We start from the raw sequence: 26,611 nt of genomic DNA, 5'->3' as shown, positions 1-26,611 counted from the left end.
TCGGCTGCCGGTTCTGAATGGAATCCGCTCCATGACAGGTCCCTGGTCATGACCGCCGCGGTTTCTCCGTGCGACATTGGAGGGGAAAAACGAATCTGGTCTTGGGAAATCAAGATGTCTCGTGGGATGAGGCAGAAAAGCAAAGGCCTTTGATGCCACAGGCGTCCGTGCCGCGGAGCGGACAACTTTGGCAATCCGGCTCCGCATCGTCCTCCGGTATCTCCGTGTCATCTCCGATATTCATGACTCAGATGGACTCCTTTTGACCTCCTTTTCCAAACTCAACACTGTTTTGTTTCGGTCCTCGTGGCGGGCTGCACATTGGGAACGCCTTGAAAGCCTGCAGTCTTTCGTTGGAGAAAATTCACGGAAATTGTGGAATCCAGTGGTCCCAAAATCGCAGCCCAGGACTTGTGGGGCTATACAAGTGCCTGCGGCTTAGAAAAGCAGACTGGGCCTCAGACTGCTGGACAATGGGCAGTTTCTGCACCAGGACACATGCTATGCAAACAGCTTGCCACAGGTGTTCCTGGAAAAAAGGACAAAGTGGAGATCACTCTTCACCCACAAACAGGGAGCTCTTTTCAGGGTTGCAAAGGCAGAACAATCTACTCTTACCATTTGAAAAACCCTTACACAGGGAACGTCTGTGACCTCAGCGTCCAGGCATCTGGTACCTCAACGCATGACCACAAAAATCTGATGGCCCACTTGCGGATACGAGTGCAGAGTCACTGTTCTGCTTTCATTTTCCGTTTTAGATCTTAAAAAAAAAAACAACCCAAACGGGAACATTACATAACCTGTCAACATAATCTAGATCTGGGTGCATAAATATTGGGGTAACCTTACATGGTTAAAAAAACAAATGAAAGAAAAAAAAGTCGGACGAGTAGTTGACAGGCAGGTCTGTCACCGTCTGAAAGAGCCATCTGAAACGCAAGCCTGTGTATCTGAATGTACAGCAGGCACGTGCAGACCTCTCTGTTGGTCTCCGGCATGCTTGTGTCACATTTCTGTGCTCTCAGCTCACTGGCCTTCCTTTCAAGCCAGCTACATTGCAGGTAACGTTATCTAGGCTTGCTTGTCTGATGAAAGGATTAACCAAAAGGCGAGGATGTTATTCTTAGATTGAAACAAGCACAACAGCAATGGATTAGCCTGGGCAGAGAACTAGATTCTATAGTGATGGATGCAGCCCGGTGTGATTGGACAACACCCCCATCTGCTTCCTTTACAACAGCATTAATAGGTATTTTTGTGACCCACTGTTCATTAGGTTTTCTGGTCAGTAATCGACACATTTTTTACAATCTTTATGGATCTAAATGGCCCGTCCTGCTATTTCTTCTTCTTAATCTCCTCTCTTTCCTGCCTCCCTCTGCAATGTCCTTTTGCCTTGTGTGTCAGAGCCCCAGGACCAGAGCAAATGCTGCAATCCGATTGCTGCAGTGTCTCAGAACTGCATCGAGTGGCCCAGAGAAACAATTTTAAAGGAGATCGCCTCTGCGACTGCCTGCTTCATCCTTCGGGCCGGGTCGCATGGGAGCCAGGTGGTTAACAGCGCTGGGATCCTGGGTTTGAGTCTGGGCTCGGGGACCTCTCTCTCGGGGAATCTGCACATCCTCCCCGAATCTGGGCTGGTTTGCTCCTCCCGTGGTTCCAGAGACATGCTGTCAGGACATCCTACATCTCCAAATTTGCTACCGGCTTGCGTGCGTCCTGCCCAGGGGATACAGCCCTGCTTTGTGCCCTGAGCCTGCGGGGGTGAGCCTCCAACTCGAACACGATGGGCACGGCGTTTTCTGGCTGCTGTCGATTACAGACTTGGGGATGAATGCAAAGCTAATTAAGCTTTGACCTAAAAAGGATTTGGGAAAATGAAGTGCTTCAGACCCCAGAAAACTGAGCATCCAATGAGCTGCAGCGATGATGAGCGCGAGGAATGGGTTCAGGAGCAGCGGGCCGTTATTATGCAGAGGCGAAATCCAAGCCCCGCCGCAGAAAGCAGAGCTCCCTGCGAGAGAGACGAATACCGGAGCCCTGCGTGGCACAGAAGGTCAGCTCAGCTCTTCACCCGGAGAAGAGAACGAGGCGCATTCTGAATTCAGGCACGCCTGTAAAGTAGACACCCCACACAAACCTTACCAGAGAGGGCCACACCTACAGCCTCGCACTTCTTTCCTTAGGGAAAAATAAAAACAGGCCAAGTTCTCCTTCAGTCCCAAGAAAAATGATGCGCTTAATACTAACAGCAAATATTGGTAGGCACAGTCAATTTCTTGTACTATATTTTTATTAATATATTATCTACTTTATTATTAATATCCAAGTTATTTTTTTCCCCCTGTCTGTATCAGCATTGCTCAAAAATGCCCTTTCTGGGGGGGTACACTAGCAATACTAGCTATGCCTTCAGGAAATAACATAGAAATAGAAATTCTGGGTAACGAGGAAAAAAAGACCAGGATTATTATTTTTTTCTGCCTGTTCCGTTTTAATTGGGAGCAGAAGGAGGCACAGTGACTGTTAATTTCTTTTTGTAGGGCACCCATTGCAACCTCTCTCTGATCGTCAAGTCCCCAAAAAAAGACAATGGAGACGCACGTGGGTAAGACAGCGTCACACACAACGCACGCAACGGTTGTCACGGCGACGGGACGACAAAGAGACGCAGCTGGTTGCACAGGTGCAGGTATTCTGGGTTGCAGTTATGTACGTAAAGAAAAAACTTTGCATTTCATTCAGAGAAGCAACAGGCACCCATACTTAAATACAAAACTACCTGCTGGACAGGGTAGCACCCATCACCCATCTACCTCGCGGGTGATTTCGTACGGTGATCAGTCAAAATCCTTAATTTCCTTCAAGTTGACGACGTAACCGAAGAGTATCAAGCTTTAAAGGGGAGAAACAAAGCCTCTGTATCCAACGTGCTGCCTGAACACCTCCTGGAAACCTGGATGCGTCTTTCTGCAACGAAGTCAAATTCATAACTTTGCGTTTATTGATCTGGAGCGAAACGGGTCTTGAGGTGGCCGAACAGCGGCGATACATTTCACTAATAAACCTCCGAAGGCACTACAGTGCTCTATTTTATCTTGTTTAGCAAAGGAAAGCCCCCCCAAAAAATGTTAATTGGTATTTTTGTTTTTGGTAAGTAATGCTCAGTGTCTGTTGATCACAGACATGAAATACAAATCAAATTAACCTACGATCAGCGGTCGCCTTTCGGTCCAGGAAAGACATGCAACACAAAAATCCTCTTTCTTCGACACAAACTGGACTCCAGCCCTGGTCGGAAAGCCATTCACAAACAGCACGAATGCGGTTTAAAAGCAGGACTGGGGGTCAGCGGAGCACGACAGACGGGCAGACCTCCTCCGCTTCCTCCTCGTGGCAGAGCTGGGCAGCCCCTACAGGCCACGTCCTCATCGTGCGTGGGCAGGCCGCGTTCTTCAGCGGTGTCCACAGCTTGCGAGGCTCGGCCGCCCCATCCACCCCCCACCAGCCCCCCAACCCCGGGACCCCCTCGGCTGCAGCCGCGTCCGAAAGAGGGCCATCTCCCTTTCCAGTGCCCGGCAGGATCCCACTCTCTCTCCGGGATCGTTCCGAGAACTGGGAGATGATCCCTTCAAGCCAGTCAACTCATCAGTGCGGAGCAGCCTCCCATCAAGCCTTGGCATGTGGTAGAGTGACTATACCCAGGAGATACGGGAGCAGGTGTGGTCTGGTCATCCTTAGGATGTTTGCCGTGGGCTGCTTTCAGGTGCGTTCTCTGCTCCTTTCTCACAAAATAACCAATCCTGAATCACACTCTCTTCTGCTTCTTCCGTTTTGTTTTTGTTTTTTTACACATCACTTTTTCAGGCGTGCCAAGTAAGAGAGGGAGTGGATAGAGGAAGCAGTTCCCTTTTTTTCCCCTCCCCTGTCCAGGTCATTCATAAATCCAAAACAACTCCTAGTTTAGAAACAAAACAACCACTTGGTCCGAAGTATGAGGGGCTAAAAAACAAAGGGGGGGAGGAATTCAACGGACATGTAATACTGAGTAAACTTTCTATTTGTGTACTAAACTGGATTATGTGTAAATCAAATTCATAAGATAAGTCTCCCATTTCCACGGTTACATCACCACAGGGTCAAATTAAAATACCGCAAAATAACGTGATTAGCTGGATTCTAAAACCGTTTGGAAACATCTGGTTTAACCGATCGCTCATTCAGAAGCGAGAGGAGAATTCCTGCTCTGCCTTCATCTGAGCCGACCCCTCATGGCTGTTTGACCTCTGTGCTGGGAGAGACCGTACTGGGAGTCCTTCAGGTGACGTGACACTGCGGGACCAGGGCTACAGCACCACCGGACACAAGCAAGACAGACCGACAATGGAGTCGCAGAAGGATTTCTCTGGGCCTCCTCAAACAAGGGCAAAGGATGTCTAGCCTGACTAAAGCAGCCTCACTGTACAAGTTAAACAGCAGACAAGAAGAGGCACATCCGCAGAAAAACCCATCTCTTTGTAAACTGTTGTACTGTCTTGTGTGGTTTCCCCACTGAGTCTCAGCCCACAGACTGGAGTTCTAAAACTGGACCAGTTACAGTAAATTCAGAGGCAGGAAACGAGCCGTCGCCTTCTCCCCCTACGGATTTATTCCCGCGCATCCCTCCTTCCTCCCCAGCGCTGCCCTGGCTCCAACACCGCGGCTCATCCAAGCGTGGGTCTCCAACAGCTGCCAGACCCCTCCGCCGGGCAACCTCGGGCCGCTGGAAGAATGAGGCTGCCGATGCACGACTGACTCTTGCCCTGCAGTTCACCCCGGTACAGAGTGAAGCGCTGCGCACCGTCTGAGCAATTCTGACAGTAACCCATCCTGACAGCGGACGGCGGACGCTCAGGAAAAAGGTAACCGTGTGTGTGTGGAGTAGATGTCAGTTTCCTGCACTCTTTGCCCCGGCTGGCAAAACGAAATGCCACTTAGTTCCACTTTTCCCTTTGCCCTGTCTTTCAGAACACGGGTCAAATGTCCACTCCAATTCAGTTCTCCGAAGTCTAGAAGACCGAGAAAATGGCACTAGAAAATCTCCACGCCCAGCCTTCCGCGGCACCCCACGGCGTTGCTTTCCTGACGCACCCCAGAGCCAGCTCCCCACCCCAAACGCCATCGGAGCTGAGGCAGGGCGAGCTGGGAGATCTGCAGGCAAGAGCTGTGGGGGCGCGGCGCCACCCCACACCCCACACCCCACCCCAGCCTTTTATAACCCCATTACATAACGTGTTTGTGTCGCAGCGGAGAGGCGGCGTGCACGTCGTCTGTGCTCCAAGGCCAAACGCCCCTGACAGGCCGCCGACGAGGGGAGGCTAATTAACCTGCTCCCACCACATCTCCGAACCGAGCGGGCTCTCCTTTCCTCGCTCTCTCTCTTTCCTTTTATTCCCCGGAGGCAGCGGCTCACGTCGTGGAGAAAAAAATGACAGATGAGGATTAATTACAGCCCCCGGCTGCGTTCGACATGTCTGCTCCCCCAGCCTGGAAAAAGCTCTTACACAGCTGGAGGACGGATGACGTACCACAGGCACGCAGGATCCAGATCGGGCCGGACCGGCGCACCGGCCTGCAGCATCTGCTCTGCGCCCTCCTGGACCGTAACAGCAAACGATAACGCCGGGAACAGACAACCTCTCGCATGACTGTGGTAAAGTGAAGCTCAGAGACTTGCTGGTTTAGTTAGTGGCACTTCAAGAGCATCTTTACTGAGGTCCGAGCGCAGGGAAGCTGAAGCAGGCTGCACGCAGCACTACTGCCACCTGGTTTCAGAAGCCGAGCGGGACTGGGCCTGGTCAGCACCAGGATGGGAGATCTCCCGGAAACCAAGGTCGCTGCTGTAAGCGGTGTTGGTGGACCAGTAGGTGGCACTATTCTTTCAGGATCACAAATGTCAAAGCAAAGCAGACTCTCCCGTGATTTCTTCTTCTTGTATGGCCTTTGTCTTTTAAGAATTAGATACGTAAAATGCACAAACGTATGAAATTGATGCTCTTCATTCGAATGTAATACACACGCTGTGTATGCATAATGTTTATGTATACTCACACAAGAGTAAGTAAAATGAGTAAAAAAAAAACAGTACAACTATTTAGGAATTAAGAAATACCAGTTTTCAATTTGTTTTCACATCAATACCCGAGCATATGTATACTTGTATTCATGATGATATATTTAGGATGATCCAGCTGAACAAAGTCTGGTTTGGTTAACCAAATTAAAAACACTCACAAACAGAAATCTGATCAGCAGGATGCCACCTCCAAGTTCAGTGACACTTCCTGTCCTTTTTGACACCAGGCACCAGACTGACTGTTATTACAGCTTTCCACTGTCATTTGAACTACATTCCCCACAATCCTTTGCACGCCCGTTTAACTTGTCCTCAGGGACTGCATCACTACACCTGCTCCTGCTGCCTCCGATTAACCTGATGATGCATCCTATTGCTGAAAGCACAATTTCTCAAGCATTTTCCTGCGTTTCTGGTTTTAACAGCTGTAGCCGATCCCGAGGACATCAGTTATGATACAAAGAACTGTTAAAAAGTGCTCATCTGGGAATGTTTGTGAGGGTTTCCTAACTGGCTGACTCAAATGGTATCAACCCTGCATTTCAAAACAGCTTAAGAAATTATTGCCAGAAACCCTAAAGGTTGTTTTTTTTTTTGCTTCATTATTGATTTTTTTTTCTTCTCGTGGTTTCTAAAACATGGGTTTACCTCCCACATTCGAGAGGCATCAAATATATCTGACAGGCTCTCTACGCAAGGACTGGAGATGTACACAATTAAAAAAAAACTGCAAAATCAACCGCCCTGCGGCATCTCTGCATTGTTTATCCAAAACAGACTCTTTATTCGTAATATAACGTGTCTTCAGCTCTGCTCCTACTTGCGGCTTTCCTTATTTTCTGCAGAACAGAGCACGGTACTGATTTCTGCCTCATTTTCTCTAAGGAATAACTTGTTTGAAATATTACATTATCAATTGTTTTATTGATAAGTGTATGCATTCAAAACACGTACTGTAAGGTCACACTTTCAAATTTTTAATCCGATAATACAGCACCCAAACTTAAATGGGTGATGAAAGATGCATCATTCACTTTTATAGGTGGTGCACATGGGGAAAAATGTTCGCCATTGTAAGTTACCGAGGAACAGAACAGAAGAGAGACATAAACGTGTGTGCATATGTAGTTGCAAGATGTCTTAAAGCTATCACTTGGCGTAGGTGTGGTTTGCTTACGTTTGTTCTGCTTCTACAGGCAAATAAAAAAAATCTAAGTCTGGGGAGTCTTCAACTGCTAAGTGTGGCTCCAGGAAAATACTTAGTGCACATTTTATTTGGAAGTGTTGTGAAGGGATGGCTTGATTTGTTTTCTTCTGTAACTGCCTGTCATCTGTGACGACTGGGAAAGCCGAGATCTGAGCCGAACGGCAGCGCCGCAGCTGCAGACAGAAGAAATTCAGCCTGACAAACACACAGTCCCACTTCACTTTGTTCAGACATTAAAAGCGGAACACTAAGCAAACCCGACACATTAACCGAGCTTCTCCAAAACACAGAACAAACCTGCAATTATCAGGATGCCTTTCCAAAAATAAAAGGGAAATAAATAATGCATTTGGGTTGTCCTTTTGAAAGATGCAAAAGTATTTATATATTTGTATGAACAGGTACTCAGATGACTGCTTCAGCTGTACTCTACAGAGGCAAGGGATGAAATGGCTCATGGCTCAGGATCCTTTATTAACTAAATTAACATAAATTTTGGCTAGCAATTACTGTACTTGGAAAACCATGTTGAATTTAGTTTAAGATAAGATCAGATCACTTTATTGGCCATATACTATTTCTTGCATTAGGAATTTGTCTTTTCACATACCCCAGCTTGCTCTCTGTGAGACACACCGACAGGGAGAGAGGCTTGGGGTCAGAGTGCAGGGTCAGCCATTTATACAGCACCCCTGGAGCAGTTGGGGTTAAGGGCCTTGCTCAGGGGCCCAACGGAGTAGGATTCCTCTGCCGGCCACGGGATATGAACCGGCAACCTTCCAGCCATAGGCCCAGATCCTGAGCCACAGAGCCACCGTTTAATGTATATAAAAACTTTATATAATATAATCACTCTGGATAATTAAGTTACTTTCCGTGAATGAAACGTTGTTGTCAGTGTTACCAGTGAACTGAACATTCCTACCGACTTCAGAATTCAAACTAGGAAAAAATAAATTTGTGTTAATGACACACTGTAGGAATCCATGCCTGTCCAAGCTCGTAACCAGTTCAGGGGTAGAGGTGTCCAGCCCCCATTGTCAAAAAGAGCAGACAAATGTCAAATGTAAAAACCCAGAAGAGTTGAATTTGCAAACCTTAACGTGTATCAACACCAGAGAAACATACAGGGGTCAAATTTGGGAACCTTCATTTGTATCAACACCAGAGAAACATACAGGGGTCAAATCTTTTAACCAACGGTATGTCAACACCAGAGTAACCTTCAGGTATGTCGACACCAGAGGAAACTACAGGGGTCAGATCAGGAATCTGCATGTTCACTGATGCTATGCTCAAACCACCAGAGACACCCGGAAATGAAAAGATACAGGTAAAAAGCTCATTAGATCCAGTTTCTCAAATTTGTATCCTTCTTTTCCTGCCTTCAGGCTTCCAGTGTCTTGTTTTCTAAGAAGAAATCTCTAGAAACCTAAAAATAAGCTAGTGATGTACTTTATTTTCAATTCTCTGAAGCCCTGAAGGCTTAAACCACTGGCACAATCACAATCCATCCAATTACATGTAACTTCTTTTGTGTTCGGTAAAATACTTCAGACACTTCTGCAATACTCACACAAAGCCTAAAAGCATTCCTACAGCCAGTAAGGTCTTGCAGGAGAAAGTCTGGGGGATACGTCCAAAAACAAAAAACAGAAATGAGAAGTAACCCTGCACAGCTATTAGAGCAATAATAAGCCAATATAGAACATGGTCATAAGCCAAAACCATAAATTATGCATTTCAAGTCTCTTACCTTATTTTGACTAATTCTTCACAGACAGAACTAAAAAACTAAAGAAATCTACTTTACTCAAGCAGTTTGCACAAGGACTGTGTAGTCTGCAAAATCAAAACTGAAACTACTGGACAAGAGCGCTATGAACTGAGTGACCTATATCCATCGCCTGCAAAACGTAAAAAAAAACAACCAGCATTTGTTTTCTATCTAGAGAGTTCAGTCCAGACCCTACTTACCATTGATGTCTTCCTCATCATCTCCGTCGTTCTCTTCCTCCATCTCCTCCTCTTCCTCTTCCAGATCCTCTTCCTCGGGATCGAGGTCGGGATCCAGATCGCTCCCTGAGATCGCCTCGTCAGACATGGCCCCCCGCAGTGCTCTCTGGACATTACCTGCGCATCTTCACGGGGCTTGGTCCTGCACACAGAGAAACACACGGCCTCTAGCGTCACCACAGCTGACATTCTTCGAAACCCCCCACACCCACCATGTGACCACAACAACCTCCAGGGGCTTTCAGGTCAACACCCTGAGCTATTTATGAGACACTTTACAAATGCAGTGTTTTCTCCTCAGTGTACTGGCACATGTTTGGAGTTACAGTGCGTGACTTCATTGGGATCGGCTCTCTTTACGCAGTCCTTAAACTGCGTCTCCATTTCAGATCTCTCGGATAACCGCTCCTGGGAACTACATCCCCGATCCCTACCGGCCCTGAACCGCCTGTTGGCCACACCGGGGACTCACAGAGGAGCCGTATCACGTCTGTGAGCCAGGTGGTAGGGCGGCGAATCAATGCCCACAAACTGAAAGGCTATAAATAAAAAGCACAAAAAGAAAAACACTCCATGTTGCCAATGAGCGAGCACCCCCACCCCCATTTCATTCCCAATCAGAAACAGCTCTGCAGTTCCCCCCCCACACCGAGCATTAATAAAAACAGGTTCGTTCAGCCCTTTCGTTAGTGCAGAGCTGCACACTACAGTTTAAAAAAAAAATAGTTGCAAGAACCAAGTCTTAACTACAGAAACAGGCATTGCGGTTTCAATCCCGGAACGAGCAGAAACCGGGTGGCACGTTGACAACCATCGGACACGCTTCAGGCTGCTCTAAGGCAGCAGCATTTCTGGATGTAGCAGGAAAAATTAACCCCCCTCCCAGCGCCACTCCAGAGCCTCTGCAAACTGTGATGCACACCATGCCCACCCCTCCTCCAGGCACACTCGTGATGATTAGTCTGAAGGAGCATCGCTTGACCGCCTCGCTCAGGGAGCCCTTTGCTGCGAGAGCTTTGAAGCTCGCGGCACTCAAACTCGACCGCAAAAAGCCCGCCGTTCGCCAGAAAGAAAAGGAGCGACTCGCCGCGTCCCCGACTGCGACCAAACCCGACAGCCAAGCCACAGCCCGGGAAACATGTCAGCATGATAACCCAGGAGTGCACAGGACAAGTCCTAAACAATACTTCAACGAGCTTAAAGGGGGCGGTGGTTCTCTAAAATCAAAAGAACGACCATTATTAGCGGTAAAAGTAGGTTATGGATGTGGCAGCAGAGGTGACAGTGATGTGGCCGCTGCAGCAGTGAAGTCTATTTCTGGAACTCGTTCTAAACTGCACTAAAATGTCTTGAAGAAACTTCAACAGTAGCACTGCCTGAATCCATATGTCTGTTCTTCAGGAACTCCACCTGCATCCACTTGCTTGGATCAGGAATTCCCAACCCTGCTCATTAAAACCTTCAGAGACGGCTGGTAATTTGTGCTTGGGGGTCTGAAAGTGTCTGGAGGCAGACGCACATCTGATTTTCACTGAAACTGAACTCTGAGCACGTTAACTGGACCAATTATTTGTCTAATTAGCATGATCTGTACTCACTGACCATTCAAAGCAGCCTGCACAACTTACTGTGACTCATTAAACTGTCCTCTCCTCAACCTCTACACAGGCCAACAAGAGAGAGAAACCCACCTTCTAAACTAAACAGAACACAACGCACTGTTGAATCTCTCTCTTCACTAATCTGGATGCTACAAAGAGAATAGTAAACCTATTCTAAAAATGCATCCGCTAACCTGGAGAGACCGTTTTTAATCAAGGGATTCTCTATACAGGGAATCGGAGTTTCCTAAAAATAACAGAACGGCAAGCTCTCTTAACAAGGTTCAGATACTTAACTAGAATCTGGTCTTTACAGCTGATCCAAACCACAACCCTCATTGTGCCTTGCTGTCTGTCCTCCCCTGCTTCCTCTCTGGCCTTCTCCCTCTTGTCTTTTTATCCCCTATTCCTGCACTGTTGATGATGACTCTTAATGATGTACCAAGAACTTAATTAACCAAGGCAATCCAGAGGAGTTTTTTTTAATCAACGCCTGATCAGACCCTCAAATACCTCATTTTCTTTGCCCCTAAGGGGGAACTGCATGTATTGACACTGGATAGACATCGACCACCCCCCCCCCTAGCTCTAACAATATTCAAAGTCTTGTGATTTAGTGCCCAGAAGGCCTTTCAACAGCTGCAAACTTCATGCTGCCCATGAGAGTGCAAAATGTGCAACACGAAGGCCGCAGCTACTTAGAATTTAAAAGCCCTGACTAAACAAAAGCTTCAATTAAAGGCTCAATGATCTGACTGAGACCTCAGCTAGAGGAATAAGTGGAAGACACAGGATAATGAGGAGCAGGGGGAAACGGAGGGGTGGGCACCGGTTTAGGAGCAGAGTGGTGCAGCTCTGCTCCTCAATGGCCAACGTCCAGCAGAACGTACAAGTCTCTTCATACCATAACCTGGAAAAGGATTCAGCCGGCTAAGTTAGGCGATTAATTAGCCCAGCAGTCCAATTAAGAGGTGGGATGGCATGAAAACAGGACGACCTTGTGATCTGTAATATTCAGGCCTACTCCTAGACTGGACTGAAGAAGGCTGCGACATTAGAACAAATTCATTTCGGAAACAGGCATCAGACACAACACAGCAATACGTTGCTGTGATATTCGAGATGCATCACTGCATAATTGAGCTTCTTCTAGTGGGAAGAACGGCTTCTGAGAATGCAACAGGCCTGAAAGTGAAACGTTTCTTTTTCTAAACATATGGCAAGTGCACACATCTATAGTAAGCAAGATTTTTATTACGAGTTACAGCTAACAATAATGACGATCAAGTGGAACCAAATTATCTACAGCTAGCAAAGGCTGGAGGTTGCTTTGGTGTTCTGCCACTACGGAGGCCTCAATCAGACAGCTTTGTTCAGCTCTAACCCACACACTGCAGCACAGGCTGGGTGAACTCTCCCTGCTGATCGATTATCAGCGCCAGGGAGCTGCCGGAGGGGAGACTTGGGAGCAAGCGGGACACTTCCGCAGGCTCAGCCTTCCCTGAAATGCAGATCCCAGACAGGTCTGGGGGGGTCACAGCGCGTTCGCCAAGCAGCAGGCCGAACAGACTCGAGAAAAATATAATCCAGGTCAAGGAGTCTGCTGCTCCAGCTGCTCTGTAGCTCCACAGGCCAGGGTCACCAGAGCTTCAAAATCTTCGGAGCGCGGCCCACCGCCTTCCTGCTGGAAAAACTAGGAACGGATTTGTACGGACAGAAGATGCACCGTATACTGTGTCCGTGATGCACGTAGAAGGGTGTAAATACAGGGGAGTGCAAATATGGAGATCCCGAGTCGGTCAGCTTTCCATTCCCCGTCTTCGGACTGACGCCTTTTGGGTTCGGGGAGATATTCTTCGTCTTACATATGAGGGCGGAGCACGAGCACAAGCGTGGGAGGATTGTAAAGCCCTGTTACAGGCCTTTTCCCAAAAAAAAAAGGCACGTTTAAGTGGCCCACAATAAGAGAACTACTTCTCAGGTACTTTAGGTAAAGAATGGGAATCAACCTGACTTGTAATAATTAGCACGTCTGTCAAACAGCACCATCCTGCTGGTCCAATATAGACTGGAGGAGGAGGAACGGGACGCAGCTAAATGACGGATTGTGTGTAATGGTACTGTAATAAGGCCAGAGCGAGACGTGTATAGGTATTGTTGCCTGTCTAGGACTATTGTTTGTTTTAACGCGTGTTTATCTGAGGTGGAGTGTTGTTTTTTATAGTTTTGCACGGTGATGCCAAAGACAATTTTCCACCCTCTGGACGAACAATAAAACGAGATCTTATCTTTTTTTTAAATACCGTGATGGTTCGGGACATTTTTAACGGTTCCGAGTTCTGGAGCAACGCTCCGGAGAACCCAGACACACACCCCCCCCAACATTCAGCCTTCGAAAACCACAGCAAGAGCCAGCTGCTGCCAAGAACACTTCACCACTCTCTCTAAAAGAGGGGCTACTTGGCGTCTGGCTTATGTAACCTTGTTTGCAGGCAGACAGGCTCAACAGCCTGCGGAGAGCTGCCAACACACCCAGCACATCTCCTCCTTCATCTCTGCCAGGCTTTGGCGACACGAGAAAGGGCTGCTTACATAACAGGAGGAGGTAGAGAGACAGCCAGAGAGAGGGGCAGAGCCCTTCCCAGTTCCCTTCAGCACACCCGTCTTGGAGAGAGACTTACATAACCAGGATCATTTATACCCTCCCCACCATCTCCTCCTGCCCAGGCACCTCCACTCTTAATGTGCGTCGTGCTCCGCGCTTTGTACAGGGAAGAAGGCTCCACTCCGCCCCCACGCTGACTCACCGCTCGGTGGCAGGCTGTTTGTGTTCTGGATGCTGCTTTGGTTTTTTTTTTGTGTTTCTCAAAACAATTTCTGCACGCAGCCTCCTGGACAGCGAGGGCTTCAGCTGTGGGGGTTTTCCAGCTTGCAGACACGGGGGATGCCTTCACCCAGCCTTGAGTCAATAAACAGAAGGATGTCGGTCTCAGGCGTGACTAAGGCATTTTTTAACAATGTGGCTCCCCCCCTTTAATTCACTGAGGCTATTTCCTGGGCGCTGCCAATGAGAGAACAATTCAGCGAGACATTTCAAAGCTACAATGCCTATCTCCAAAAATCCATGGGATACTGCCAGTATTTGTGGAAAACTGGTAAGGGATCTTGGAACACGCATTCATCCCCTTGAAAGGTGCCACTGCTGCAGCACAAGCAGATTTAATGGTGAGATTACCATTCCCTCCCTCCAAAGGTATGAAGAACGTTTCTTTTTTCCCCCCGTCAAAAGTGAGAATGTGACCATTCACTTCAAAGTCGCTGCCAAGCCCTTTTATACTACAGCTGTGAAGGCGAGACTGGTTGTCTAAAGCAGATTAAAGCACGGCCTGCAGAGTGAACTCACTCTTCATACTTTCTGAAGACACTTTACATCATGCCTGACGTTAAGGAGACTGACTGCCAAGGTGAAGTTTGCTAAACGGGGACCATGTTATTATCACTTTTCTGTGCACTGTTTTAACTGTGCAAGAGCCAGCTACCCAACACTACTCCTCCCCTCTCACGGCCGTGCCTTTTAATGATGCTGCAGGCTATGCTGCACGCTCGATGCATGAAGGCACTTGCCCTGCTCTTCGTAACGGAGCAGGCAGCAGCGTCGTGTCACCAGTCTTCCTCACCTCCTGAGGGTCTGCTCACTCGGGGCAGCAGGGTCTGAGTGCTCAGGCTGGAGTAGGATCAGACGGCTGCCCTTTTCTCCCTTCTCCCCCCCCCCAGACAGGGGGGTTAGGGGGTCACATCACCCGCAGGCCCTCCCGTGTGCAGAATAACCTGGGCCACGCCTTTCCTTTTAGCACAACATCATCGCAGAATTCCACCAGAATGTGGTGTTAGTTGTGATACAGATAAACGTGCTCTGAACCAAAGCTTCCGTCTCTGTCCACTTTTGTACATATCCATCCCAGATGTCATTAACAGCACCCCTGTCAACTACCAATAAAAAAAGAACGAAGGGCCCATTGCTTTACATGGAAAACCTTTAAACTCTTTCCCATGGTCTACAGTAATTGCCCAATATTACTTATTTTCACCCAGAGAGGTGTCAGAACCCTTCTGCTCATGAGAACTACAACGGCACACTAGTTAAAATAAACAGAAAAGAGACGCGTATAAGATCTCAGAAACGCAGATGCACTAAGGAACTACGCTGTGGGAGACTTTAGAGGAGTCATGCTATGAGGATGGCGTCTTCCGACCGGCTACAAAGGACCAGCTACCTTCACTGAAGCAAAAAAAAAAATCTTTCTGTAACCTTGAAAAACATGAATCAGAGGATGGGTGTATTTCCCACCCCCCCAGAGAATAAGCTCTTTAGCTGTATCTGTTTCTGTGAAAATCAACCATCGAATGACTATTGTATTATTTCATGATTCAGAGAGTTAATTCAAAGTGTTAGACTAGACATTCCACTTCAGTCACCCTGGTACTAGTGGCACTATTTTGGTTGAAGAGAGGACTGAAATTCTCCTCTCATGTACTGTAGGTGGGGAAACGCCAAACCTAATCAACCTGAATTATGCAAGTGCCTATGCACAGCTGTTTTCTATAAGCCAACCTAAAAAAAGTGTAACAGCGCTGATACAGTTATAGCTCTGAGGCAAACAAGAGATCTGCTGTAACAATTTGGGTAAGTGTGGCTTTCTCGCAGACAGCTCTTAATAGCTGGGTTTCTAAATCAGGAAATACAGTTTCTTAAAAAACACCCAGGATGGTTTATTAATGGGCAGGATGTGGTTCCTTTTAGTTTCCTCAAACCTCCACTTTTCGAGCACTTCAAGTTTTCATGGCAATTTCATGCAAAGTGAATAATCAAATACAAACATAAGCACACCGCACAACCAAGTCAAAAAAGTTAAAAGGAGAGAGAGAGACTATTCAAGAGAGACTGCAGGATCTGCTTGTCAAAATAAAGAAAATATGAACCATATCAGAGAGCCACCTTCCCTGAGCGCTTTCAAATCCAGACTCAAAACCTTCTTCTTCAGAGATGCCTTTATTTTACTGATGTCTGTCTGCCACCAAAACTAAAGAGTTAGTTGTGCTAACTCTTTAATCTCCTATCATAATTTTCTGACTGCAAAGCACTTTGATAAGCTACTTTTAAAGGTGCTATAGTATTATTATTATTAAATATTTTTTAATAATGGCTATGAGATACTTACTTAAAAGCAAAAACAAAAAGTAGATGCACACCCAACGGTCATTCTAAGTCATCTAACAGGACGTGGTACATACGGGTATTGGTTCTACAGCCTGGTCAGGAGAAGTACCCGCTTTTGTGGGTTTGCAACAGTTGTGATTCAACTGGGCAGGAATGTGGAGAGGTGGTTAAAGTTTTGGAAGGTTGCGGGTTCGAAGCCCCAGGTAAGTCGGTTCTGCTGTCCCCTTGAGCGAAGCACTGTTCCAGTGAAACACCCAGCTGCACAAATGGACGCTTTGGATTAAGGCGTCAGCCAAATAAACGAGCCGGTCAATAACCACCTGCCAGCAATATTCATGAGCTAATTAAAGACCCACAAAAGACTGCATTCCAAAGGATGTGGAGACTGAAAGATGGACCTCAATTATTCACCCTCCTAGACCACTCCCCAAGGCAAAAAAGGGGTGTCTCAATCTGGTAATACCTGCAACGGATTTTGAATTACAGAGAGAAAGCTGGAGAGAGAGGGATACAACTTGAGATGAAACTCTTGTGCACCCCCAAGCCACAAACAAGCGCCATTCTTCCACTTGGCGGCCTGCCCTCATAGCTTTCACAACTGAAAGTAGGTTTGTAGCTGCATCACTAGTCAGAAAGATCATGACGGGAGCCCAGACCCATGCAACTGGGACTGGAACTTCATACCAGCATGTAATCCCACAACTTTGACAGGAATTACATTCTAGTGCCTGACCCCAAAGGGGGGGGGGGGGGTTGGACGTTTATAAATATGTGCCAGTTGCTCTTATTTCAGCTCCAAGCTTTTTATTTCACTCACCCTACATCACTGCAAGAAGAGGAATAAGCTGGCGTTTTCATCTGCAAAGGCAAGCAAAAAAAAATAATAAGGAGGCCACTGAAACCAAAGACAGCTGCTTGCATAAGCTGAATTACATAAGAGCTGGCTAATGCAGCTATTACTTATAAGTGAAGTTGAACGCTAACACACACAGAGAGAGGCAGCCCCAAACACACATGGCTCCTGCAGATCATTATACAACACTGCAGGAAATCAAACAGACAGTGGAGTCCTTCAAAAAAAAAAAACATCAAATGCCCCCCCCCTCTTCTAAACTACTCCCTTCCTGACACAGGCACAGTAAAGGTCATCCTCTGATCAGCACATTACATCAACCAGGGTCACAGGGGATGGTGTACTTTGATGCTCACTTAAACCCCCTTGGGTGACCTTTCAGTCCCGACTCTTTCCCAACAGACTGACCACTGAACCTGATTTTAGCACGCTTGCTCCCACATGCCTCCTCCTCCACACCCCCCCCCCCACAAAACAAAACCAACGCACAAGCTGACTAGCAATGCATGGAATGCAACTGTGTTAGCACCACGTCAGAGCCCATATTTCTGAAGCTCAACTCTTGTTGCCTTCATGCAAACATGCAGTGGAGCTAGCCACTGCTCAAGCTAAACCAGGTTTTGAAAGATTTGCCTTTTTTTTTTAAAAACCCAAAGATGATCACAGCCAGCTGCTCTCTGAAACGGAGGAGTCTTCATTACTACAAGGAATCACATCCAATCCTGAAGCCTAATTAGTAAAAATGCTTCACATTCAGGAGGTTCTTCTAGTCTTCAAAAACGGACCAGATTATCCCAGATGTACGAGGATCCACACACAAATGCTCACAGTGCTCATAACGATAGTAAATAGCTACTATAAAGGTGTTTTGGGTGACATACAATTTGAACATTGAATAAAAAAGTCCTCAAGTCATTTCTGAAAAGAGAATCGGGAATCTTCAAGAAAACTTGACATCTGAAAATGGCCTAAGAAAAGAACACCTCACTCTAACCTTCCATCCTTAACCTTCCATCCATAACCTTTACTTAACTGGTTCCATTCTTCACCCCTCTGCTCTTCTTAATACCACCTTCCACGGTCTCCTCTACTGATATTGTTGTATTGTTGTAATTATAATTGTGTCCTATCTTGTGAAATCTTCTTAATTATTGTTGTAGTCTTCTTATTTATTGTTGTTGTCATCCTGTAAAGCGCTTTGAGAAGCCACCTTTAAAGGCACTATATAAAATAAAGTTTATTATTATTATTATTATTATTATCATCCATCCATTTTCTCACCGCTTTACCCAGAACTGGGTCACAGAGGAGCCAGGGTCTAACCCAGCAAGCAACAGGCACATGGAAAGGTACACCCCGGGCGGGAAGGCAGTCTACCACAGGGGCAGTCACACACTCACATCAGGGCCAATAGCGAAAAACCTGCTAACCAGGAAGTCAAGCGCTAACAGGTCCCAAATCGTTTTCACCCCCTCAGCCATAAGGTCTGGCTCATTCGCATCAGTGCTCAAACAGGGTGCACAGTCAAAGTTTAACTCTACGGAGTCAATTGTGTTTTGCGTTCTGAGCAAGTCCTAAGTTCGGCATTTAGTAAAGCTTTCAACATCTCAGACACTACACCATGCAAGTCTAGCACTTCTTTTCGGGAAACGGTACTACAGGACGCGAAAAAAACCCTAACGACCTATTTCAATGATTGGCCAGCTGTGGTCTGGGCCTCCGAGGCCTAGTCTCGTTTCACAGTGAGATACTGCTCATAAACAATGTCAATGCATGCTGTACTACACTATGAACCTGGGATAGACTCAGGCTTCCCTGTGACCTTGGACTGGATAAAGGCCAAAAGGCAAGACCCAACTGCACAGACCTCCACTGGAGCGGTGAGTTAAAAGCACAGATACAGTACTCGTACACACCCAAGCACAAAGACAATGCAAGTTCGAGAAGATGGTTTCCTTCCACTTAAATCGCTCTGGAAGGGTTTAGATTTAGAAAACACCCGTCATGGAACTTTCATATTATTCATTGCACAGAAATTTAAGGCGGCAGATTTTTACTTTTTTTGAATACTATCATTACACAACCCCTTGAATCCAAATGGAAAAAAAAAAAAAGATTTGTGAAGCATATCAAAAATGTGTGAGGCTGGGCATTAATGACACTTCAGTTATCCTATAAAATGGCGTTATTTTTATAAACCACACTAGATGTACAATATTTGTTGTTTCTGCTCTCAGCGAGTGAGACATTAGAGAACGGTTTTAGAATTTGCACAATGCACTCCTCTGCTCCGGACTATTATTAGAGTTAAATCTTGGTCAGCACTGAAATTGGGCGAACCCTCCTCTCACCTCCCTAATCCCTGTCCGATACGACAGCTGTGCTTCCTCTACTGCACAAATACAACTCCTCCATGAAGTGGCAGAACCAGCGTCCCCAACCTGGACTGAATGTGAAATGAAGCTCTGAGCTCTGAGGAGGGTGCAGTTTCAGCTTGGGGGGGCAGCCTAGCTGTGGTGTCAGACACAGAAAACCCAGGGCGCAGGGGCTCCAGCTGTTCCTAGCCCTTCAAACTGTACGCAGAGCCGGCACAGTTTTGCGATGCAAGCGGCAGGGATGTGTACCGAAATTCGCTTCCACCTGGGAGTGAGAGAAAAGACACAGCATCTTCAATCCTGTTGCGTAAGATGCTATGTGCCAGATTTAAACTGCTCTCCCTTCGGCTTGACCTAATCTGCCAGCACCTGCAATATAGGCAACCAGGCCCCTTGGATTACCAGGTTAACTCTATTTTCATAACATACAGTACATGGTTGTGCACATTCCTTTTTTTTTTATCCTGCCAAAATGTTGTACCTAGCTGAGAATTTTCTGTGCCTCCTCGATGGACTATACACTGATCAAGTCCCGAGAGCTCCTCTCCAGTGAGAGCATCCAGTAACAACTCCTCCCCTCACAAGAAAGCACGTGAGAGTGGACTCCCTGAAAGAGAGTTAACTCAAGCTAATGAAAATGAGCTGTTGTTTCTGGGGACCTCAGAGGATGCTAATCTCAGAACCCTAAGAACTCCTCTAGCGCAGGCTAACAATAACTGAGGCATTCATGATTATGCTTAACGAGGTGTTCCTTGATAACGAGGATGTCTATCACTTTATGCAAAAAAACACCAGATCAATGCAAACATATTGGCTCCCTAAACTGCATAAGCAGCACTCTTAGTGTTTCAATGACTTTTCTGCACTGGAACCCACACCCTTGCTGTGCACATTTGTTCCAGCTGAAGCACTGTTTCACGGGGAGTTCTCCTTCCTCAGGTGTAAGTGCAAATTGCAACAACGTTGATCCAGAAGCAGCACCGCTGTATCAGACGTCTCTACGTCAAATACAAAACCTGTAAATACTGTACGCTTTGAGTTACAGCAACTTTAAATCACAAAGCCAGACACAGCCTGGGACTGGACACGTTCCTCTACCTCAAGAGCTCCCTCAGTTTTCAGGAAAGAAAAACAAACCCCACAGAATCAGGAAAGTGAAGCTGACCGCTGAAAAAAAGCAGACAAGAAAGCAATACCTCCAACTGTGAACATGTTCAGATTTGTGTCAACCATGCAAACATTATAAACTTAAGGCGCTGAGTACTCTGCACACTTTCCAGTTTTTCGGTACTTTAAGAAAAGTTACACTTGGCAGTGGGACAAAGCAGCATGGGGATAGTTAATGAACATTATTTCCACTCTCATGCAAAAACAAGCCTCAATTGAGCAAACTAAAAACAAAAAACTCAGATTATATTACGGAGTTTTAACTTCACAGCAGGACGTGTCAAAAATTATGACTGATCGTTAATCCTCTGTGCAAAGGATCTGCACAGGAAAAAAGTGTTTTCAGCAAGCTGGCAAGCAGAATTGTTCATGTGTGCCACTCCGCGTCCGCACCCATCAGAATGTTCTCTTCAAGTCTCCCGCTGCTCGCTTTATCAGGAACAGGTCGAAACAACTCCGCAAGCGAGCGTCATCCTCTGAAAGTTCCTGCCAAAGGATGGACTGCAGTGTTCTCCGGAAATTGTGCTCAGCCTATTTTTTTCCCCCCCCTCTCACTCTAGAACTGTCCTTCGCAACTGGATTTTTCTCTCTGTCCCACTGTGTGTTCTGAACTTTTCGCTGCACAGTTTCCTGCTGCTTCCTCCTCCATGCGCTGAGGTCTCAGTCTTGTTTAAATCAAATACAAACACTACAGCGCGCAGTGGAGCCACTCCAGGATGAGACAGTTTTTCCCTCTAGGTTTGATACTCTTTAAATCTCTCTGTACACATGGTCTATGCGGTACACGTCTCTTGCTCCACCATGGTACACATCGAGGTGTCCAGAGTGGCTAAATGTTCCTTCTCTAAGAGGCGGGGGTCCATCAATAGTCTCAGAGCCCACCTACAAACACTAACGTCTCCATCCATCTTTTAACCCTCTTTATCGTGTGCGCCCAAGCAATGGGCACAAGGCAGGGTACACCCTGGATGGGACGCCAGTCCATCACAGGGCAGACACACACAATCACACCAGGGCTGATTCTCCCAGAAGCCAATTAAGCCAATTAACGTACCAGCATGTCTTTGGGCTGTGGGAGGAGACTGCAGCCAGCACCCGGAGGAAATCCACACAGATATTGCGGAGAACATGCAGACTCCACACAGACAGCTGGACAGGTGCAGAATTGAACCCAGGGCCCCAGCACTGCGGGTTAGCTAACCACAGTGCCACCCATCCCAGGACTATATTTTCTACAATATCTTCTCAATGTAGCGAAAGGCTTTAATGGAGAAGGGTGGGTGTCAGGCCTAACCAGGCATTCACATGCTGGTTTCTGTTAGTTGCCAAACTGATCTGCCAGTATCGGCACTGCTTCGAAACCACGCAAGCAGGCCAAAATATCAACACACCCCAGTAATAATAATCATTGCGCTTGTTTTTACGTTACACCTTAGCTCTAAAGCAATTTTTCCGCTACTGCTCGGGAGAATAAAAGCTCTGCTCCGACGCACCCACCGGTCAGAACCGTTGGTCATGTGACGCGCGGTGAGTGGCGCGTCCCAGTGATGTCACTGCGAGCCGGCAGATGCCTGGTTCCGAATCCTGGCGGACTAACCCCGCCCCTTCCCCGATACGACTCCGCCAATTGGAGCTCAGGAAAGTTACTTCTAAAAAGTAAAGCATTACAGTGACAAGATGACTGATGTATTAAACTGGCGTACAATTAAAATTCAACCATGCATATACTTAACCACCAACGAGTAATAACCAGCGAGAAAAACGTCTTGAAGGATTTACCGTTCATTTTCCATTACCGTCAGAAGAGCCAATTCTGCTCACTGCTGTGCCTCAATGGCTCTTTAAAGCTTTAAGCACAGGTTGGAAATTAAAAGTGAACGAATGCCCGTTATTGCAGCTCAGGATCTGGCAAGATTTATTTGAACGCTCAGAAAAGTTACAAAGATAAATGGGTCTGCTCTGCGTGGTCCATGTCTGGGCTGCGAGACAGTTGTTGCTTATTGACTAAAGGACATCTCCATAAGGGGGACAACTGTGGCCAAAACTGCTCAAACCCTCACTGCTTCCCCAAGGAGGTCAATACATTCAGTGCAGAGAGCAAGTCCTCTATTCAGCTGCAGGTCCCATCTTAAAGAAGCCTTAATCGATATACAGCATCAAGGTCGAAAGCATCATTAATAGTTGAATTAAGTGGCTTTTGAACTGCAGTGAAATTATCTGCTCAAGGTCAATGTTGCTGGACACCGAAACATGCACAACAGCAATCATGTTTCTTACACTGTTTTCCAGTGGATCTTTAACTGGGATTTAAATACGTAAGTTCCAACATAATAATGGTCAATAATCGGTTCCATGGAGCCAGTCCATTAACTTTGCCAAAGCCAGGTCTGACACAGAGAAGGTCCTACTAATATCACAGCACGCAATGAGCCCAGCATAGCCTTGTCGTTATTTTCATGACCGGTCCATTCCATTTAAAAAACAAGCGAGCTACCGAGTTTTTCAGAGACCGTACTGGGATCACTGAACTGGGTGGCAGGAAACTGGAGGCTAGTTCAGACACAACACTTTAAAACAACACAGATTTTTTCCCCAATAACTAGTGTGGTGATGATGGAAGAGAATGCAAAGATAAATTTCCCACAGTTTAGCTGGTTATGTCCTGACACTCTGAACAATATGACTCTCACAGGGTGACATCTATATTTCTTTTAAGCCCTGCTATCTGAAAAGGGGCAGACTGCTTGATTTTGAGTCCAAGAACACTGAAAGATTTCTAAAGAGCAAAGGAGATCTGGAACCTACCCAAGCATACTCGTCTAGAGCAGGAGCCTCAAATTTCTGCTCTAGGTCCTTGAAGGCTATGAGTTTTCTGAGTTTTACTCCACCAGAGCTCCCAATTACAAACAGGAAGTGGTCTTGTTATTCAATTCACTACTTAGTTGTAATTATTTTAAAATGTATTATATGTGACTACGATTTTTAAGTAATGAAAAGAAATGAAAGAAACTTAAGTAAAATCCTATACAGTATATTTGTAAGAAAACAATTGGGTTATTTGCTTTATCCACTACTCAGATTGGAAAAAAAAACCAGAAGACACCACCCTCTCCATTTCCTCCAGTACCTTGACAAGTCAAGTGTTGGTTCACCTCAACAAAACAGTATTATCACAAAGTACTTTTAACTACAATTCCTCTGCCTAGGAGAATGCAATTTTGCTCTTTTACCACATTCCACATGTTTCTGCCCAGAGACAAAGGACATAATTTATTTTTAAGATGCAAAGAGGAGATAGGGGACCGTCGTAAGAAACTCCAATGGTTACTGAAGACAGGAGTAATGACCACTGACTGGACAATTACAAAGGTGCTGTTCATCACATTAAAAAAAGTTATAGTGACAAAAATGTATTTAATAATTGTCATGCAAGTGAAAATGTTTGCTCAACATGGAGGTTTATGGAAATGATTAATTAAATCTAGAGGATAAACTGGAATTTTAAATCTATATAACTGCATTAAAGTAAGCATAAATTAAGATAAAGTAGTAATTAAGTAGGTAAATCCTACTTAACGAACTTGCAAGTTCCTTAGACATAGGACATGGTATATTAGGATTTTCAGAAGGCTTTTAATAAAGATCTTAAGGCTTTTAATTAAATAAAAGATGAATGATTTCAGATTCTAGCCGTGGGGATGCAAAAAAAAAAAGACAAACGATCTTAGGATATATAGCCAAAACCATACAAGTTAAATCTTGAAAAGACAATGTGTACCATTTACTATGTACATCTACAGCATGTAACTAGAAACACATTCCAACTCTGGAATCAGTCTGGAAAGGAGAAGTTGGGAACTTTCCAGGGGTTAAGGGGATGTCTGAAACCGACAGGCTCAAAGTAATGAGTCGTTTTAGTCTTTTAACAGAGAAGATTACGAGGGGATGCGATTCGATCTTTCAAAAATCCTCCAAAAGCTTTCAAAATCCCAAGCCGGCGGATAGCGTCGGAATCAACAGTGAAACGCAAACAACGGGGCACAAGTGGAAACGTCATTCATTTAACGGGTGCATTTAAAACTGAGAGCAAGAGTCACATTATTTTTACACAAAACGTTTTGGTGGCATGAAACAAACCGGTCAACCATGCTGTTGAAGCCGATATCTTAGCCTCCTGGGAAAAGACGGAGTAGGATTCCGGGAAAAAATAGCTACTAACTACCAAACAGGCTACATAGGCTGAACTGCCTCCTCTCGTTTCTACTGTATCTTTTCTTATGTTTTCTTTTTCTGGAAAGAAATAATATCTTAACAGAATGTAAAACCCCACACACAACAAGGAACCCAGATGCTGCTATCTTCAGTTGTAATTGAGCTACAGCAGAGGGTCTGGAGGCGATATTATTATTTTATGTCAGCAGAGTTTATGCATACACAACTGCGCCAAAAAAAATCCTTATTTTCAGATTGATTTTAAAGATACAAATAATCTGAACGGGCTGGCTTTTTCCAATGTATTAAGAGAAAACCACAAATTCAACCTTTTTGATTTTCACTTCGGACCTCGCGAAATTCAGAGCGCCACAGTCGTTGTAACTTCATAACTCAATATAACGTGCATATTATTACCATAGTTAACCGGCATTAGTATTTTTTGAGCGCCTTTAAAGGGGTGACTCAGGTTTATTTGCAACTGAAAGAAAACACAGTACCGTATCCCTCAACGTACTGCACAGCCTCCACAATGCTCCTCTCCCAACTTCTAGGTGACTTGCCGACAGTTTGCCAGCCAGTCTATACTGGCCATGACACCAAATTCATTAACAAGACTGACGTTATAGCAGTTCTGAAACTGAAAGTGTATAATCCTTAGTTCTGCTGGTTTACATAACGCTTATATAATTGGCTGGTGCTTTACCGTTTTATGGGAGCGCTTGCGGATGCACGGTGGTCAACACTGACTACATGGGGGTTAAATTCGTGCTGTGCAGCTGCTCTTAATTGGTACGACAACTGTCTTAAATGTTCGGCATTTGAGCCGGGCGTCCTCGACCGTGCATTAAAACAACCCGCAGAAAGTGAAGTCTAAACAGCTTCATGCAACACTTTCTCATGTTCGCGGGAAAAAAAAAAACAAAAACTGCCGCATCACATCGTCCCGCAACAGCAACAGCAACAAGCAACAGCAACAGAAAAGCTGAGCACTCTTGTTTCGCCCCCTCCGCACACTTAAAATCGCTTCATATTGAACGTTAAAGCTATGAAGTCTGACAGTTCGCTTTGACTCAGCCAAGACTCTCATTTTCCTGATTTGTTTTTTTTTTTCCCCCAGAGAGGAAAAGGGCTTCAGGTACACGTTTCATAACATGGTAATACAGTGACTGTATGCAGCACCTCCATGCTTGCCGTGCAATGCTCTCTATTGTCCAGAATTGACATAATGCATCCATTAGGGAAGGAAAAAAAGCATTCCTACATCGTGTTTTCCACAAAGTGCAACGTTAGAGCCGCGGCGAAGCCGGATCTGCCCCCTCCCTTACCTTTCGCCTTTGTTGTGTCTGCCCCCGCTGCGAATCTGTGTTTTCAATTATTTTCTATCCTCCCGCAATGATTTGACGGCAAATGCCTTTTTATTTCCTTCATCAGTTTCTTCAAGAGCAACAGCGAATACGTCCCCACCCCCCGCAGGAACACATCGCCTCGGCTTCAAGGGTTCCGGGGACGCGCTGCCAATGTCTTTATCTGGTAATAACCGACACACGGGGCTGGGAGATGAACAGGGAAGAGAGACAGAAAACCTTGTAGTCAACAGTTGATCATGCATGCCGTTATATTTTACATCTGTACTCCGGAACGGGCTAAATCTATATCAAACGTTTTTTTCCCCTCCTTCTTTTAACCATTACTTGTACACGCTCAGTGACAGTGTACTTGAAACTTTGGCTATAAGTAGCGTGTGAAAAAAAAAAACTGCACGGTACACAACTTTTCACGTTCAGGAGCTAAAAATAACTTCGATGACCGAAAACCGAATCTTCCTTTTTGGTTATTGTAGC

General features: G+C 45.9%; 1 protein-coding gene across 1 annotated transcript in view; it reads right to left on the bottom strand.

The window, feature by feature from the left end:
- rad54l2 (RAD54 like 2) overlaps positions 1-26,611 on the bottom strand; it is a 61,329-nt gene that overhangs the window by 34,206 nt on the left and 512 nt on the right. Inside the window, exons 2-3 of the mRNA XM_088637007.1 lie at positions 26,096-26,320; positions 9,303-9,483 (exon numbers count right to left, since the gene is read on the bottom strand). Coding sequence (XP_088493133.1) covers positions 9,303-9,429 — 127 coding nt within the window. The 5' untranslated portion in view covers positions 9,430-9,483; positions 26,096-26,320. The remainder of the gene's footprint in view (positions 1-9,302; positions 9,484-26,095; positions 26,321-26,611) is intronic.

This window comes from Lepisosteus platostomus, chromosome 6 (assembly GCF_059453375.1).
Source record: "Lepisosteus platostomus isolate fLepPlt1 chromosome 6, fLepPlt1.hap1, whole genome shotgun sequence".
Lineage (NCBI taxonomy): Eukaryota > Metazoa > Chordata > Actinopteri > Semionotiformes > Lepisosteidae > Lepisosteus > Lepisosteus platostomus.
This window is presented reverse-complemented; position numbering and strand designations above follow the sequence as displayed.